General features: G+C 32.0%; 2 protein-coding genes across 2 annotated transcripts; both read left to right on the top strand.

Moving 5' to 3' along the window:
- Positions 1-328: 328 nt before the first annotated feature.
- Positions 329-8,507, top strand: LOC107415297 (probable phospholipid-transporting ATPase 8). The gene is made up of 12 exons (XM_016023596.4): positions 329-552; positions 700-1,548; positions 2,461-3,815; positions 4,407-4,517; positions 4,614-4,890; positions 5,101-5,189; positions 5,268-5,376; positions 5,445-5,675; positions 5,799-5,924; positions 6,600-6,698; positions 7,159-7,350; positions 7,678-8,507. Exons 2-12 carry the CDS (start codon positions 1,156-1,158, stop codon positions 8,254-8,256), a joined length of 3,561 nt encoding a protein of 1,186 aa, XP_015879082.2. The 5' UTR covers positions 329-552; positions 700-1,155; the 3' UTR covers positions 8,257-8,507.
- A 5,143-nt stretch (positions 8,508-13,650) lies between these two features.
- Positions 13,651-15,147, top strand: LOC107415395 (uncharacterized). Its single transcript, XM_016023715.4, has one exon. The coding sequence runs from the start codon at positions 13,945-13,947 to the stop codon at positions 14,770-14,772; it is 828 nt and encodes a 275-aa protein (XP_015879201.3). The 5' UTR covers positions 13,651-13,944; the 3' UTR covers positions 14,773-15,147.
- Positions 15,148-19,394: the final 4,247 nt, after the last annotated feature.

Below are 19,394 nucleotides of genomic sequence, written 5' to 3'. Positions count from 1 at the left end.
TAACTAATGGATATATTCATAATTTAAATATAAATAGAGATAAATAAGTTTTTAAAGAGATAAATGAATAAAAAATCAATTCAATATTATTTGTTAAGTTATGTATTCCTGTCGTATTAATTTTTAAAGATATTGTTAAATATCTTAGATGTTTGATAATTAAATTTAATTAATATTTTAGTATTTCCATGTTTATTGATAAAATAATAATCAAGATAAACATGTCACTGTTACTTATCTTGCCACGTGTAAGGGGCAGATCTTGACAGTTCTCCGTGCATCTTACTTCAGCTGTCTTCCTAGTCTTCATGAGAAATGCCATGAAAGTGTACGAGAAGTAATCGCCTGAAACGCCTCCCATTTTCCTACTTTTATCTCTCTCTGTCTCTCTCTGTTTTATTTTCTTTTTGCTTATAAAAGCGGCAAAGCTAACTACTACTTAAACAAAAGGCTCACCTTTTATTTTTCCTTCCCCATTTTCTCCTTCCTTACTTCCTCTTACATATTTCAGCTGAAATTGCAAGGAAGAGATCTCCGCGACTTGGTGTTGAAGTAAGGAATTCTCAGAAACGCTATCTACTAGGGTTTCCAAGAATCCCACAGCCAGCTTCTTTTTTCAGCTGTATTGTAAATTTGCTGTTGAAGTTTGAAATAAGTTAATGCTTTTTTTTTTTTTTTTTTTTATAATTTTTTTTTCAGTGAAACCTTGAAGGCGCTTGATGCTGTGTCATTTGTAAACCATTTTTCTGTGTGCTTTTGGCTACAATAGCTTAGAAGAAGCAAAGCATTCAGAGCATATCTGCTTCTCAAGTTATACTTTGTTTTGGCTGTTTAGATGATCTTAATGGTTTTCTAGAATTTTTTATCGAAGATTTTGCCATTTTTTAATGTCGGCTTTTATTGTAATGTGGGGACTGTGTTTGTTGGATATCGGGGCATTTTACCAATATAGAATGGTGAAGATTTATGTATAGGGAAAGTAGTTGTGACTTGTTTGGTTGCCTTGTGGCTCTTCCACGGGAAGAGAAAGAGAAATGTGGATTGGAATTTGGGTGAGAATTTGATAGCCAAATTGAGAAAAAGGAAAGACAACTTTTTTTTCTTTGTGTTTTAGGTGAGAAAGAAAACCAAAAAAGGAAAAAAAAAATAAAAAAAATGCCTGAGAGGCGAAAGAAAGGGATACATTTTAGCAAGCTCTATTCATTTTCGTGTATTCGCTCCTCTCATGAAGACAATCATGCCCAAATTGGTCAAAGAGGGTACTCAAGGGTTGTTTACTGTAATGATCCTGATAATCCAGAGCAAGTTCAATTGAGATACAGAGGAAATTATGTGTCAACTACTAAGTATACGGCGGTTAACTTTATTCCCAAGTCTTTATTTGAGCAGTTTAGGAGGGTGGCAAATTTGTACTTTCTTGTTGTGGCTTGCGTTTCATTTAGTCCTTTGGCACCTTATAGTGCAATCAGTGTTCTTGCACCATTGGTAGTGGTGATTGGAGCTACAATGGTCAAGGAAGCCGTCGAAGATTGGAGGCGAAGAAAACAAGTAATGCTTAGAATTTCTATCACATTTATTTTTTGTTTGTTTGTCTTGCTTTCTGAATCTTCTTATTTTGATGCATTTTACACTTATGCGGAAAATATACGGATAACCATTTCGCATTTCACGTTAATTGCAGTTGATTAAAGTTGTTATCCACCCAATGATTAAACTTTATTAAGTAATGTTGTTGTTTGTCTTCTAATTCATGAGAGGAAAAGTTTAAATACTGTATTTGGATTTTCATACAAAAATTGGATGCGTTAAGTTGCCTTAGGAGGGTCTAAACATGCTTGAGTCTTATAGTTAACCAAACAATCACCAAATTTTTCTCTGATGATTTTTTGAAAGATCAAATCTTTTCAAATCTGGTATGTGTAACCATATCCTCTGGTCATTCGTCCTCCCCGTACCACCCCTCCCCAAGCCACCCTCAATTGATAAAGAAAACAAATTCAAACGCCATTACTTATCATTATTAAAGCTAGGGAAAAGAAAAGACGCCCCTTTAAAGCTCACTTGAATGCTTTTATAAACCATGAAAACTATTGTGGCATACTACAGCTGGCCTATCCTTCAAATCCAATGTTTTATAATATTCTGTCATTCTCTAACAAAAGGATATATGGTCTGCATTCTCCCAGCATTATTAATGGATCAATGTTGTTTAGAATGTAGATGGCAATGTAGCCTCAGCATAATTCAAAATGTGTGACTGATGTTATGCCTTTATATAACTATTTTATTATGATTCATTTCTGTCGTCTTAATTGCATTTTTTTTCTTTCATTGGTTGCTTTCAAAGACCTTGTTGTGATGACATATAAAGTTCATATGTGATTGCAGTCAGTCTTAAAAGCATAATTGTTTGTGTGTCTTAATTAGGATGTACTCAGCTAAATCTTGAACTGGTTTCAGGACATAGAGGCAAATAATCGAAAGGTTGAAGTGTACAGTAGAAATCATACATTTCAAAAGACCAGGGGGAAGAATCTCCGAGTTGGTGATATTGTGAAGGTGTACAAGGATGACTACTTTCCTGCTGATCTGCTTTTGCTTTCTTCAAGCTATGAGGATGGTATCTGTTATGTTGAAACGATGAACCTTGATGGAGAAACTAATCTAAAATTGAAGCATGCATTGGAGGTGACATCTCATCTTTACGATGAGAAATCATTCAACGACTTTATGGCAGTAATCAGATGTGAGGACCCCAATGAGAATCTATATTCTTTTGTAGGAACTTTGTACTATGATGGTACACAGTATCCACTTTCCTTGCAGCAGATTCTCTTACGAGATTCTAAGCTTAAAAACACTGAATACATCTATGGTGTTGTTGTTTTTACTGGACATGATACGAAAGTGATGCAGAATGCTACTGATCCTCCTTCCAAGAGAAGTAAAATTGAGAGGAGAATGGATAAGATAATCTATGTTCTTTTCAGTACTCTGGTATTGATATCTTTTATTGGATCAGTCTTTTTCGAGATTGAAACAAAAGAAGATCTTAACCATGGAAAGTTGAGAAGGTGGTATCTTCGTCCAGATGATACCCCTGTATTTTATAACCCCAAAAGAGCAACACTTGCTGCTTTTCTTCATTTCTTGACAGCCCTTATGTTGTATGGATATTTGATCCCCATATCTCTGTATGTATCCATTGAGATCGTGAAGGTATTGCAGAGTATATTCATTAACCATGATCAAGATATGTATTATGAAGAAACAGATAAGCCTGCTCATGCACGCACTTCTAATTTGAATGAGGAGCTTGGTCAGGTTGATACGATACTTTCTGATAAAACTGGTACTTTGACATGTAACTCAATGGAATTTGTCAAATGTTCTATAGCTGGCACTGCATATGGTCGCGGTATGACAGAGGTGGAGGTGGCGCTGGCAAGAAGGAGAACAGATGGGCCAACTGATGATATTCCATCTGATCGACTAAGCCATGATGCTGATATTAGGGGCTCTGAAAAGCCAATTAAGGGTTTCAACTTTAGAGATGAGCGCATCAATAATAGCCAGTGGGTTAATGAACCTCATTGTGATGTTATCCAAAAGTTCTTTCGGGTTCTAGCAATATGCCATACAGCCATTCCAGATAAAAGTAAAGATTCGGGAGAAATTTCTTATGAGGCCGAGTCGCCAGATGAAGCAGCTTTTGTCATAGCTGCCAGGGAGCTTGGATTTGAGTTTTTTGGAAGGACACAGACAAGTATATCTTTGCATGAGTTTGATTTTAAAACTGGAAAAGGAGTTGACAGGTGAGCTCCTTCTGCAACTTCCTATTTTATTTTATAGCTTCATGTCTCCCTGCATCTAATTGGCTGTAAAAACTGTAGTTAGTTGCTTCATCTGTCATATTGAGAGAGCATTTTTAATGTAGTAAGGAATATTTGTTTATGAAAAAAATTGGACTGGAAATCTTCTTCTTAGAAACATTTGCCGAATGGTAGTAGTCTTTATCAATATAATAGACGAAGTTTTTGTTAACTATATTTTAGTAGATAATAAAGCTCTCTGTACTGGTATCTATTAATAGTCTTTCTGGGAGTAATCTCTAGGAAAATTTGTAATGTTTGAACCCTTTCAATGAGAAAGTGGCATTTTTATGAAATATCTAGAGACTTATAAAGGAGGGAAAATAATAAGTGAAAGATATTTCTGTCCTACAAACAACATGGAAGAAGTTAAATGTGTTTTATTGCGCTTTATTTGATCTTGATGACATGGAAGTGTTCATATTGAGTAATTTTCTTTTTGATTTATTTACTCTCTAATGGTTTCTTTGAGTTCCACTGTATCTTTTTCTGTATTACCATTCTGTCTTGATGTCACCTGTTTCTATATGGCAGAGTATATGAGCTTCTTCATGTCTTAGAGTTTAGTAGCTCCCGCAAAAGAATGTCAGTAATTGTGAGGAATGCAGAAAATCAATTATTGCTCCTTTGCAAGGGTGCTGACAGGTTAGACTCTTGATGCATTTGTCTCTACTGTAATTATATAAAGTTGCAAGTTGGATGTCGCATTATCAGACTATTTATCTATCAGCATGTATTCAGTGTAATGTTTGAAAGGCTTGCAAAGGATGGGAGGATGTTTGAGGTTCAGACCAAGGATCATATCAACAAATATGCTGAAGCAGGTCTAAGAACCTTGGTAATTGCATATCGTGAGCTCAATGAAGAGGAATATAAAAAATGGGAAGAGGAGTTTTTGAAGGCGAAAACATCTGTCACTCTTGACCGAGATGCATTGGTGGATGCAGCTGCTGATAAGATTGAAAGAGATTTGATTCTTCTTGGTGCTACAGCCGTTGAGGACAAACTGCAAAAGGGGGTAAGTATCAAATATGAAAAATCTTAGATGGATTACATGGTGAATTTCCTGCTAATACTTTAATTTTTAGCTCTTTTAAATATCTCATTGATATGAAGTGGAATCTTGTATGGTAGCAACAAAAATTGGATGCAGTTCACTATCTAGCCATTTCTTTGTGTTTTCCTGATGGTTAAGTGCAAATTCTTTTTCTCTTTTCCTGGATTTCAGGTCCCTGAATGTATCAATAAGCTGGCCCAGGCTGGGATTAAGATATGGGTTTTAACTGGTGACAAGATGGAAACTGCAGTGAACATAGGGTATTGGAGCAATTTTAATGTTGGATTGCTTTTCTAAAAGTTACATATTCAACTTTATGACAATTGTAAGGTTTACAGGTATGCTTGTAGTTTACTTAGACAAGATATGAAACAAATCATCATCACTCTTGATTCACCAGATATTATTGCCTTGGAAAAACAAGGAGATAAAGAGGCTGTTGCCAAGGTAAAATTCTAAAGTATGTAACTTTGGAATGTTTTTTCTAGTGATATCTGAAACCTTCATTTCTTTAGGCTTCTCTGGATAGCATAGAGAAACAGCTTAGAGAAGGAATTTCACAAATTCAATCAGCTAAAGAAAGTTCAAGCTCAGTCAATAAAGGTTCTATAGCATTTGGCTTAATAATTGATGGCAAGTCCTTAGAATTTTCCCTCAAGAAGAATTTTGAAAAGACATTTTTTGAGCTCGCTATTAATTGTGCTTCTGTTATATGCTGCCGCTCTACACCCAAGCAGAAAGCTCGTGTAAGTTTCATGTGACCATGCTCAAGTTCTGTTTTATGTTAATCATCTAAGTTGTTTATGTCATAATGGTTTCTGTTGTTTCTTACAATAGAATAATCTGATAGAATTGTAGAAGATTTGCAGGTTACAAGATTGGTAAAGCTAGAAACAGGTAAAACAACACTATCAGTTGGTGATGGGGCCAATGATGTGGGCATGCTTCAAGAGGCTGATATTGGAGTTGGCATTAGTGGTGTTGAAGGGATGCAGGTGAACATATTTTTGTTTTTGTTTATGTAGTATTTCTATATTTATGTATATAGTCCCATTTCTCCTATATATATATATATATATATTTATTGTAAAATTTTTGTTTGTATTCTCAACTTGCCTTCGTTTACAATTTCCTTAGGAATTTAGAAATGGTCTTTTATGGGCATTCAACATTTTCACTAAATGGGATCTTTTGGGGTTTCCATATTCGTGTTATTAATTATGTTTTTACAGACTAGTGCACATTTGATACTGTAACTTCTTCTATTGACTTCTATGGATGCTAGAATTTCATTTCGCAAATTTGAGAATGCCTTTTGGTTCCAATATTATTGCAGATGATCTCTTAATATTTAGTTTCTGGATTAAGAGGTGAAGACGGTAAATTGATATAATGAATTGTGCACCAAGATCTGACTCTCCTCTCTCAATTTGAAGCCTTTCCTTTTCTGATTCATTTTGTTTCTTTTTGCTCTTGTTTGCTGTCTGAATCAAACTTGTGCCTGCATATTTCTTTCTCAAATTTTGTCATCTAAAATTTTCTGTTATTATTTTTGTATCTCGAGTTCCATATATATGACAATATTGGTTGCTTTTCCTTTGTTGCCCTGACTTGGAATTTGGTGATGATAAAGTCCCAACTCCTGATTTCAATGAATTTTTTGATTGTAGGCAGTTATGGCAAGTGATTTTGCAATAGCTCAATTTCGGTTTTTGGAACGTCTCTTGCTGGTACATGGTCATTGGTGCTATAGGCGCATATCAATGATGGTAAAAACCCTGCTTCAATGTTTCTTATAATTGCCTCCTGCTCACAAGACTTAGAAATGGTCTAATATAAGTTTAGGAAGGAAAGTCACTCTTCTTAGGTCACAGTCTTTGTGGGCAATATTTCCTTTGTAGCTTTCTTTTGTCTTTAACTTCTACATACTGGGTGGAAAAAAGAAAATAAAAAAAAGGAAAATATGATAAAGGGTGCGAGGGTAGATAATCAGAAGTTATGCATGTTTCCTTTCCTGGTTCATATGGCAAAGATCTCATTTCACGTGGGGAACGTTTCTTTTTTCTTTTTTTCTTTTCCATACTTTATTACTCGTTTCATGTGGTGATAGCAGGTTTTTAATGCAGAGCTTATATTTTCCTTCTCCAGAGAATGATATCTCTAGATTTAGGGAGAAGAAGCTTCACCGCATATTGATTTGTGCATTTCTGTTATTTTCTGTGTATGCAGGTATGCTACTTCTTCTATAAGAACATAACATTTGGGTTTACCCTGTTCTGGTACGAGGCCTATACTTCGTTCTCTGGTCAACCTGCTTATAATGATTGGTACATGTCATTTTACAATGTCTTCTTCACTTCGCTTCCTGTAATTGCTCTTGGTGTTTTTGACCAAGATGTTTCTGCACGCCTATGCCTCAAGGTACATAACTTATTATAAAAAGATGAAAAGAAGCCTATACGCAAATATAACTGATATGCTTGTAAGAGTTTATAATATGCAAGTTGGGTTCAGCAATGCCATACTAAGATATTATATCTCTTGAGATTTCTTTGTTTGCTATTCATAACTCCACTTATTACATAACTTGGTGCTAGATTTTCCCTCAGCCTTGGGTACTCATTCATCTGCTGGATGATTTCTTTGTCTGCATTTCAATGTTCTTTATAGCCCTGCTTTCCCTTTATGACGCTTGTTATTGAAGCTAAATGAGTTATTTTTGTCTTTGCACATTCTTTATGTTCACAGCATCCACTTTTGTATCGAGAAGGAGTGGAAAACATACTCTTCAGCTGGCCACGCATACTTGGTTGGATGATCAATGGAGTTATCAGCTCCATAATTATCTTCTTCTTCTCTACAAACTCGTTGATCAACCAAGCTTTCCGGAGAGATGGTAAAGTAGTCGACTTCGAAGTCCTTGGAGTCACAATGTATACTTGTGTAGTATGGGCTGTAAATTGCCAAATGGCACTTGCCATTAACTACTTCACTTGGATCCAGCACTTCTTCATCTGGGGAAGCATCGCCTTTTGGTACATATTCTTAGTAATATATGGTTCCCTTTCACCAAATGTATCGACTACAGCATACAAGGTTCTTGTGGAAGCCTGTGCTCCCAGTGCCCTCTACTGGCTGGTTACCGTTCTTGTTGTTATTTGCACTCTGCTACCTTATTTTTCATTCAGAGCTTTCCAGACATGGTTCCGTCCAATGTACCATGATCTAATACAACAAGAACGACTAGAAGAAGCTGAATTGCCTCTCGCAGTAAGGGGAAACTTACAGCATCTGAGAGAGAAACTGAATAACAAGAGGGATCCTTGAAAGATATCACATCAGGTTCTTCAGATTTTTTTAAGTGATTAAGATATTTTGTTTCTGTATATGTTTTTGAGAGGCATTCGAAGTGTAGGTTGGAAAATGAAATTTGTAGACTGTACTTGTATACAACTTACCCCCTCATGTACATTAGTCAATGTAAAGCGGATTCAAGATCAGAAGATCTCAGTATGTAAATCTGATGTATCTTACCAAAAAGGAACTGGTTTATTTTTATTTTACCCATGCTTTTTATCTATGTCATGTCAAGTGTGATGCACCATTATTAAAGTTTCTTTTGTTTGAATTTTTTAACATATTTAGGACGTGTTATTTTTGCAGGTTGCTGAAATGGGTTGTAGCTATTCTATGTTAGATATGATGCACCATTATTCAAGTTTATATTGTTTGAATTTTTTAACATATTTAGGGCGTACCGTTTTTGCAGGTTGCTCCAATGGGTTGGTTTTTCTTGCAGTTACTTGCAAGATTCAGCAACATCGTTGTCCATAAAAAGTCGCATTTTTATTTTCGACGCATTTTTATTTTCTGTCTTCTAATGGAAAGAGGAAGTGATTGACAAAATAAAGATGATATGTATAGTTGATTTAGCAGTGAGATATTTGATGAAGAAAAATAACTTGAGCCGCTTATAGAAGTCCTATAGAATCAAAAGTCTCCCAACTCCATCATTGGAAATAGGGTTGTGACAAAAGAAAAAAAGTAGGGAAAATGATTTCAAGGATAAATGATCCAGTACATAACGAATAAAACTATTTGTCGTTGCTAGAAAGTACAAATGTAAGTAATTTGGAATTTTCCATGAAAGAAAAAGAAAGTTCCACCGGTGGCTGCCTTTCGTATTTGGCACCCCTATCTACCCTCCGAGAAAGCCGACATTTGGGTCTATTAGGATGCTTCACCTACAAAATATTCCTTCTTTAAAATCATTATGTTAAAAATTTACAGCTGTATAAACGAAAACCCATTAAGATTTGAAAATTATGTGACAATCTAAATGTGGGTCCTTGTACCTAATTTTCTCAATTTCATGGGAACACCATTTGGACATACTTAGGCTTGGAAAAAGTCCAATGAATTTGGGCCAATCAAACCGAAGCTGTAGTACCATAAAATTTTCTTGCTACAAGGTTAAGCAGGCGATTACAGCCCATTAATTGCATGTGGATTTTTTCAAAGTTGAAAATTCGGCAGAGATTGAGATAAAGAAAGAAGTGTGTGACGGCGAGTCCGATTCTTGTCAAACGTCAATCTTAGTCCGTCGTTTTAACCGCCCATTATGTTCAGAGATAGAGATCTGCCTTAAGAAATAAATCCTTCTAGAGGAAGAGGTTATACCAAGAAAATTATTTTAGTTTTATTATTATTATTTTGTGTGCGTTCACCAAGAAAAATTAAATTATTAATTTTCTTGCTAACCTGTTTAAAATAAAATTGGAATGATATAATTATAAAAGAATTTTCACGTGTGGAGTGTGACGATGGAACTCGTGCAAGTGCTAGTTAAGATTCAAGGTTTATTGTGATTGGCTTAATATTCATTAATTATTCACGTAGCAGTACACTACAAAAACATAATATATTTATTTAGAAGATTGAAATCAACTGGGGCAAGTAGATTTTAATTAAATCTTAGCCTATCATATGAAGATAGACATACCATATACAAAAATTGCCAATCAATTATATTCTATGGAGATTTTTTTATCAAATCAATTCAAGATGGTTCATTAGTATTTGTATGTATCCTCAAATTGGCCTGATATGAAAAGTATATATATATATATATATATATATCTTTTTGATGAAAAGAGACGTATATATAATGTTATATAAAACTTAATCATATTCAAAAAAGAGAATAAGATCAACAAATATCCTTTCATTCTTGAGAAATGACTTCTGAAATAATTAAAAATATTCCTCAGAAAGTGTCTATACAAATTTAATTATCAATATCTAACTTAATTATAAGCAAATGAAACATTAAGGATGAAAAATATTTGAATTTTCAGATTTTTTTTTTTAATATATATAAATTGGAAGTAGAGAAATTTTCATTCGGATTATTATTTGAAAAATTAGTGACTAACCTTGCAGAGACAAACTAGTTTGGAGTCTCTTTCACTAGGTTGTTAAGCAGCTTTCATTGTTTTTAATTACCTTCATTCAACTTAAATTAGATAAGAAGTCTTTCACTCTGTAGATCATTTCTCTCTACCTAACCCAATGAGACTTCCCAAATATAAACTAGGTCCCCTGGATGTTACAGATATATAATATTATAAAAAAATAATAATATTATTTTATATTTATATATATTGAAATCCTACTTATTGAATTAGGCTTCGCTTATAAAAGATAAAAACAGGTCGGAGCCTGTAAAGAGAAAATTTGTGTGTAATAAAAGTAAACAAGTATTGTTAAGTTGTACCATCGTCATGCCACGAATGCTTGCAACTGAATGCCCCTAGGCTACTCGTTTGGCAAATTAAATCGCTGGGGTCAGCAATTAGCTAAGGATTTAACACATACAAGCAACATCAATTATTCAAATACCACTTAATTATTGATTTAATTGATTAATTAATTTGTTATGCCTCTATGAGATATTTTAATGGTAAAATCACTATTTAGTGGTGAAATCCCCATACAATTTGATATAAAAAGTAAAATAAAATTTGTTCTTCCCAATCCTATTCATATATATATATATATATGTATGCTTATTTATTTATATATACACCTTATTTATTTTACACAAAATAAAGTCCATAAAAACAAATATACAAAAACAAACCTTAATTTGACACTTCTTTTGTATTTTCAAAGAGTTCCCCAGAATTTCAGGGCAACTTGTTTTTGCTTCACAAGCAAATCATTGTATTTTACTTTATTTTTCTCTTCCTATTTTGTCTCTTTAGCTATACTTTAAAATCATCATGCCTGTGCTGTTATTCTGCTGCCAGATTTTCTTTCTAGAAAGTCCACGGCGGTTTGATATTAATTTTTGCTTCTAGAAGGCTAGAAAACCCATCGTGACTTGGATCTGTTTGGATACGAATTTTCTTATTATTGTTATATTATTATTATTTAAATTTTTTATCCAGATCTACACGACTTTTCTAGCCAAACATACATAAAGAGTCCAAATTTTCTTATGCAAGTATGCTGGACCTAGTTAGTGTCAAATACTATTTTCTCACATTTATTTATTTATTTATCTATTTGTTTTGACATCAGGGAGAAGATTTTAGGTTCTGCTTGCTAGGATATTTTTATTTATTTAAAAGTTTTGGAAGGTTAAAATTTTTTTTATTAAAAAATAAAAATATTTGATAAAAATTAATAAATATTTATTGATAAAAAATAAATTTTTTAAAGTTATTTTAGAAAAATTTAAATTTTAAATTTTTCTAAAAAATTATTTTTTTTATATGAAAATTTAATAAGCATTTATTATAGTTTTTTTTTTTAAATATCTATTATACAAAATTGTATAAACTAAAATTCTATTTTCATCAGTTATACCAAATGGATCCTTAATTCAATATTAGCTTCATATTCACTATATAGTTAAATAGTATTTCATTATTATTATTATTATTTTAAATTTATTGTTCCTTACGATAGGATGTGAAATTAATTATATATGTTAACTATCTTTAATCAATAGTAGTACTATTTTTTTTGGTAAATTATAGTAGTACCATTTTGCGTGCTCAGTGATAATGCCGTTTATAGTGTGAACAAAGTTAATGATTTCTCTGGTCCAATTATGGGACCTATCATAAGGAGTTTACCTGTTTGTCTTTGTTTTTGTTCTTTATTTTTCTTGAGAAGAGTTTCCTTCTGATTAATTAATTAGCGATTTTGTGAATCACATAAAATTTACTTCTCGTGGAAGGTATAAAAATTATAATTAAATAGTATTAACATCCTTAGTTACAAAATAATAATTGATGAGGTATTGATATTGGAGGTCGGAACCGGTTTTATAAAAACAAATGATTTTATTCATATTGATCAAATTAAAAAACAAAATATAATCATATAAGTTGATATAAAAATAAATAAATAAATGTATTATGTATTACGATTAACTGTCATTTTACCACACCTTCCCAAAAAAGTGAATTAATTAACTTTTGGCTACCTAACAATGTGTATACAGAACCATTTTTAGAGTTCAAACCTTTAAATTGTCCCCCCCCCCCCCCCCCCCCCCCCCCAAAAAAAAAAAAAAAAAAAAAAAAGCCTCCACAAATATAAGATATAGACAATGACCCATGAAGCCTCTTAGTTGAGAAGATGACAGCAGAAATCTACAACATGAGCACGGCTAATCATTAAAGAAATTGTTGAAAATTTAATGTGCAAGACTCATTTTCTTTCATTTCCTATAAGAATTTTATATACGATTAAGTTGTGTGTATCATGTGCATCAAAATGCCCAAATTAATATAACTTTTTTGTTTAAGCTTTTTTTTTTTTTTTTTTTGGGGTATTATTGTTCTTAAGCCTTTATATGAAATACTTTATATTAAGCACACACAAAAATTTTTCATGAAAAATTTGAAGAGTTCAGATTTTTCAAAGAAAATACGTGATTACACATGCTATGTTAACTAGACCCTATGTAAAATATATTAAATCAAGAAAATTAAATTTAATTAAATTACCATACATCTTCCTTGTGACCAAATCCACCAGCTTAAGTTGTTTACAACAGTTCACCATTATCATTATGTAATATGCAACTGAGGGGAAATTATTTATTTTTCAAGACATTAAATAAAGTAAGATCCCATTAAGGAGATTATCGGTTTATTTTGTCAAAGGTTACCATTAAAATATATCAAATTTTTAGATACAAGTCTGAAAACATGGAATTTATTCTAACCTTTTTAACTTTCTCATCGAACAATTCATATGGAATACTTATGTAACAAACGTCACTCCATCAAAAAATTTACCTTTTTTTTTAACCTTTTAGAAAAAAAAAAGACGGAAAAAAAAAAAAAGCACAAGAGATTTGTCTTTAGTCTGAGTTAGTTATATAAATGTGATCACAGAGTAATCATCTAAAAGTTAAAAAAAACAAAGAAGGAACTTTTTGACTTTCAAAATGGGAAATAAAGAAGGAAAACAATTGTAAAAACAATTGTATTAAAGGGCAATAATATAAAGTAAAAGACGTGTTTTTTATTTCATTTACCAAAAAACAAGACGTGTTTTTTTGAAACGTAAAGAGGAAGAAAAAGAAATATCAAAGAAGGTACTAGAAAAGCGTAAAAAATAATTAATTAAAAAATTAAGTAAATATATTTATCTATTAATTAAACAGAAAAAAAATAAAATAAAAGTTACATGCCGCAAGCACTTGCGCTGCCTATCTAGCTAGCTAGCTAGCTCTCCCTACTTTCCTTTCTGCCGAAGAACCCAACCCACCTATCAGCCACTCTCTCTCTCTGTCACTCATTCCATGTGTCGGTGTTTCTATATATATATAATATTTATAAATGACAAAAAAAATCAACCATAACAGCAGCAATAAAACCCTTCCCTTCTCCATATATCTCATTTCTCAACCACTCTGAAACTGAAAGCCCAAAAGACAAAAAAAAGAAAAGAAAAAAAAAGAAAGAGTTCATTTAGAATTATTAGCTGCAAATGCAAGAGCAAAATTTGGACGACTTTCCCCTGTGTCCCAGCTTCAACAGCTACTCTTCTGATAAACTCGTTGATACGGCAGCTAAAGTTTGCCGGGAGTTTGACAATTTGGGCTTGGAAACCAGCTCCGACCAGTTCGATCTTCAGCCGCAAAAATCGGGATTCGACGGACACGACGATGATTTCGAATTCGTTTCGCTTTTTAAAGCCGGAGACGATGTCTCCGTCAACGGTCAGATGGGCCAAGTTTTCCCAGTATTCAATCGTGACCTTCTGTTGAATCACGGTGGCGATCGGGATGGTAAACTTGATGAAAATGATGAGGACGAAGAGAGCGTGCCTGGTCCACCGTCTTCGTCGTCGTCCGAGGTTGACGAGTTAGAGGGAGTTCCACCGGGAACTTACTGCGTTTGGACGCCGAAACGGGTTCCGGAATCGCCGGGACAGTGTAAGAAGAGCAAGTCGACCGGATCGTCGTCCAAGCGGTGGAGGATAAGGGATTTGCTTCGGAGGAGTAACAGCGACGGCAAGGATTCGTTCGTGTTTTTGACGCCGTTGTCGAGCTCGAAGAAGATGGAAGTTGCTGATAATAATAATAATAGGGTTGAGAAATTGAATAAGGAAACGAAGAGCTCCGGCTCCGGCACGGGGGCCCGTGGGGGTAAAGGGAAAGCAAAAGCGGTGGAAAATGCTCACGAGGTGTTCTATGTGAAGAATAGGAAGTTGAAGGAGGAAGATAAACGACGGTCTTTCCTTCCGTACAGGCAAGACTTGGTTGGCTTCTTTGCTAATGTGAACGCCATGGGCAAGGGCTTCCCTCCTTTCTGAACTCTAATCTGATTCCTGTGAGTTCCAAGTCCTGAGTTCTGACCCCAATTCCAGTTTTGTCTTTATTCAAGCTTTATTTTATTTTTCTACCAACTTTTAATTTTTAGTTTGAAGAGTGTGGCAAATTGCAGATATATATATATATATATATATAGAGAGAGAGAGAGAGAAAAAAGGAATATTACATGGGATTTTTCATTTTTATTGGAATAGTTGTAAATATGGTTTGTTGTTTACAAGCTCGGTTTTTTTTTTTTTAAATTGGTATCAAAATTTTAGTGCCCAAATGGAACTGGTCACTTTCTGCTATTGAAAACGATAACTTTGTAAATTAGCTTTATACAGCTGAGGTCTAATATTATGATTGTTTATTTATATTTCTCTTTGGAAATTTTTAAGGTCATTTTGTTTATAGTTTATTGTCTCCGATTCCATATGCATGCATTCGTTATTGCCAGTTTCGGCCCCTCACTGAGGCAATGACTTATTCCACAACTTGTCTCTAATAATTATTTTCGCCACGCCCTTCATTTGCAAATAATAAATAGTGAATGCAAGGATATTTTCTTAGTGGTGGTTTAAACAATGTCTTCAATTATAAATGTGTGTTTTTTTTTTTTTTAAAGACTATATTAATACTTTATCTCTTTAATAATAACTATAATAAAATGCAATTCTTCAAACTATTATGTTATCTGATCTTGAGGACCACAAAAGAAAAAGGAAAATTTGACCATTATCTTCCGCATTAAATGAAGGAATACTTTGTTAGCATTTTATTACTATATATTATAATCAAGTCCTAATTCGATTAATAAATTGGGGTAGACTACTAAATTTTAGGTGATCATGTTAATGAAAGTATAGACATTACTTGGATTATTTTAACCTTAAAAATCTTTAAGCCTCACATGGCTCACAGATCATATGATTTCATTCTGTTCAGAATCTTTATATGTCCTAGCTATCAAATTCGTGCAAAGGTGAAACATTTAAGTACGTACTAAAGGTCAGGAAGATATATATATATATATATATATATATATTAGGCCTTGATCTCTAATATATATATATATATAAAATTTATTTATATGGCTCTTAGTATTTGGAGTAAGGCAACATGTGTCATTTCTGTAGATAAACGTAGGCTTATTTCACAAGGGGCTTTGTAAGTGAGAGAGTATCGTAGAGTTTTCGTGAAAAACGTAAGCTTTCTCAGTCATGGAAGCCACGAGGCGACACGAACAAATATAACGGTTGCTATGTGGCAGAGGTTCACCAAAGTCTTCCGGGATTTATGACTTTGCTTAAATTGCTCCACCAATTTGCTCAAGGTAAAATTTCTAAAATGAAAAAAAAGAAAAAAAAGAAAAAAAAAAGTTATTTACTTCTTAATCAAATTAATATTGGTGGGTCCCAAGGTCATCCCCATCTTTTCATTTTCTTTTTTGTCCAAGTTGTGGTGGGAGCATATCGATATAGCGAACTATTTCTCCAATTATTTTCCAATTCCACCACTTTACACACACTAATCGAGAAAATGAGAAAAGAAAAGATAAAAAATTGGTATCTCCAATTCATTTTTCTCTGATCCGCTGAGAAATTTAGAGAAAATTTCCAACATGTTTTAAACAAGTGCGTGAGGATGAAAAAGTTTTACTCTACACTTTTGTAATATATATATATATATAATTACTGTTTACTGCGATTATGACTAATAAGCGTGAGCCATGGGATAATGTACTTATAAATTATAATAATACTTTATATATATAGTTTTTATTGGTAAGCAGCCATCAGAGAAAAATCATTTTGTATCCATAGTACTAGCTAGCTACTAATTAATAATAATATTTAGATTACAATGATATATGTTAGGTGAATTTCATCAAATTATGTACTTATATTAGTTTAATTTGAACTTTTTTTTTTTTGGAGACATTAGTTTTTTTTTAATCAATTATAATAATTTCTTTTGTCTTGGTGTTTTGAATTGAGCCAATTTTACATAATTAGACATATATTAGTTTTTGGATTAATTGGTCCCAAATATTAATGGTCGTAATTGCAAAAGAATATATCCAATAGGGTTCACAGGTATTGGGATTGATTGGAGTGTAGATTGATCGGTTCTACCCTCCAATCAATTTTTGTGCTTTCTTTTCGACTTGAATAGAATCATTCAAACTAATAGCCACTAAATTCTAATTACAGTTTACAACTACAAGGAATCTAGTTCCTTCTCCATTAATTGATATATGTAACAAATCAACTCAAATTAAAGTTAAGTTAAACACCATTTCAACGCAGTAGTTTAGACTTTAGAGCTTGTTGTTATTGATATTTTTTTCTTTTGCCCTCTTTTAAGAAGCATAAGATTTTCCATTCAACCAAACCGTCAAAATGAACCAGTCAGAGTGTTTTTAACAATATCTCCAAATGTCTTGCTCCATCCTAAAATATTCCCTTCTTTTTTTTTTTTTTTTTTTTTTTTTTCCACACGTCCTAAATGTGTTGAGCGGTAAAGGCAGGCTTCTGATGTAAAAAGGAGAACCCCCATGCGGAATAAATTGAAGTTTTCATATAGTTATCATCTATTGCAGTTTTCATATCCTACTATATTGTCTAAGATGGCCGCCATATGGCCCATATGTATGTGCATTGATGCTTATCTTTCTCAATATAATTAATGTGAAAATTATGGTTTAACAAACAACTAAAAGTTTGTTTCTTTCTCTCCTGTACTTACTGCAACGCAAATACATTAGGACCATAATATCAAACATCATGGGGTCCAATATGTGTATATATATATATATATATACATATACATATATTACCATTTCTTTAAGGTTTCTATTACATATATGCCTCTGTTTATACATACATACATATATATATATATATATATATATATTCTTTCTTGCCATTCATCATCTTGCCCACTTTCTATATTCTATTTATTGCGGATTTGACATTCATAATTAATAATTTAATTCCAATTGTTTTTTTAATATTTTTTTCGTTTTATGTCTCCATTCAATATTCATATACTTATTATAAATGTTATTCACATTTTTCTATCATTTTTTTTTTGTGCATCGATTGATCGATAACAAGTATAATTTTTCAAACATATGATTTATCTCTTTGAAAACAATGTTTGGCAATCTTGGACAAGCGTTAAACCCACTGTGCCCTATATTAACGCTAAGCTCTAGATTTACACACACACACACACACACACACACACACACACACACACACACACATATATATATATATATATATATATCATCAAACCGTAAACCAAGGCCCGTTTATTTAATGATATATAGAGTAATTTTGTGCATCTGACTATTTTTACAATTCATCATTAATTTAGCATCCAATTTGAAATTGTAAATTGTTCTAATCAATAACCATGCATTGTGATGAAAAGTCACTTTCTTTCCACGTTATCACCATTTGGCTTCAATATCGAATAAGGAAAGAAAGTAGAAAAGCAATAGAAATGGAATATCAGTCTGGACATATAAATGTTAAGTAATTGTTTTTTCCTTGGAAATTGGACTTTGGGACACATGAACAGCACATGACAAGGATATTATTAGTCTGGTAGGTCAAGATCATGTTCTTTTTTTGTGCTTTTATTTTCTTTGTAAAATGAAATATGAGAGGACAAAAAAAAAAAATCTGATAGAATGGATAGAAAGGTGAAAAAAAGGAAAACAGAAGGAGAAGAAGGGGAGACCAAAAGAAAACAGAGGGGAGAGAAAGTGAAACATAAAGGATAAGTTGAAAAAATATTGAAAATTCAAAAATAAAAATATCTATAAAAATATCGAATATCAATAAAAATTTATAAAAATGACAGAAATTAATGAAAATAAATTTTTTTTTAAAAATTTTAAAACTAGTCTATTTACTCGATTAATTATTAAATTGACTATAAAAATTAAAAAATATTAAAATTGATTTTATATTTATCTTCGTTACTTAATGTACAATAACTATTAATGGTCATAAATATATAATTATTAATAAAAAAATATTTATTAATTATAATATATAAAATAATTATTACAATTACATTATATTTCATAAAATATCATTTCAATACTACATAAAACTTCTGGATAATTGAAAATTATTAATTTTTTTCTCATCTTTACTTTGAAATGTTAAATATGAAAAATAATTATTAAAATTTATATTTCCTTAATAATTTTGTACGTAATTATTAATATACTAACAATGTAGATCCCGTATTAAATGTGGCTGTTATTGCTAACAATCATTATATAATATTAGTTGATTGTGTACAAAATTATTATCATTTGATGGTTGAGTTTGAGACCATATCCATGAGTTACCACTTGATGACATTTTATAAACATTCCATCAATTCATTTAGCTATAGTTATAGAGAATATATTTCTTATATATCTTACAATATTTATTTATTTTATAATTATTTATTTTACATGCAGATTTGTATTTTTTTATTATCTATATTATAATTTATATCTATTTTATAATATTTATAAAAATATTAAATTTATTATGATAAAAAAATAATAGATAGGTAGAGCAATACAAATCAATAATATTTATTAATT

Source organism: Ziziphus jujuba, chromosome 4 (genome assembly GCF_031755915.1).
Source record: "Ziziphus jujuba cultivar Dongzao chromosome 4, ASM3175591v1".
Taxonomy (NCBI): Eukaryota; Viridiplantae; Streptophyta; class Magnoliopsida; order Rosales; family Rhamnaceae; genus Ziziphus; species Ziziphus jujuba.
This window is presented reverse-complemented; position numbering and strand designations above follow the sequence as displayed.

Coding starts and splice junctions, on each gene's coding strand:
- LOC107415297 (XM_016023596.4), top strand. CDS start 1,156: ATGCCTGAGAGGCGAAAGAAAGGGATACATTTTAGCAAGCTCTATTCA. Junction 5,676..5,798: donor CACCCAAGCAGAAAGCTCGT/GTAAGTTTCATG, acceptor GAAGATTTGCAG/GTTACAAGATTGGTAAAGCT. Junction 6,699..7,158: donor ATAGGCGCATATCAATGATG/GTAAAAACCCTG, acceptor CTGTGTATGCAG/GTATGCTACTTCTTCTATAA.
- LOC107415395 (XM_016023715.4), top strand. CDS start 13,945: ATGCAAGAGCAAAATTTGGACGACTTTCCCCTGTGTCCCAGCTTCAAC.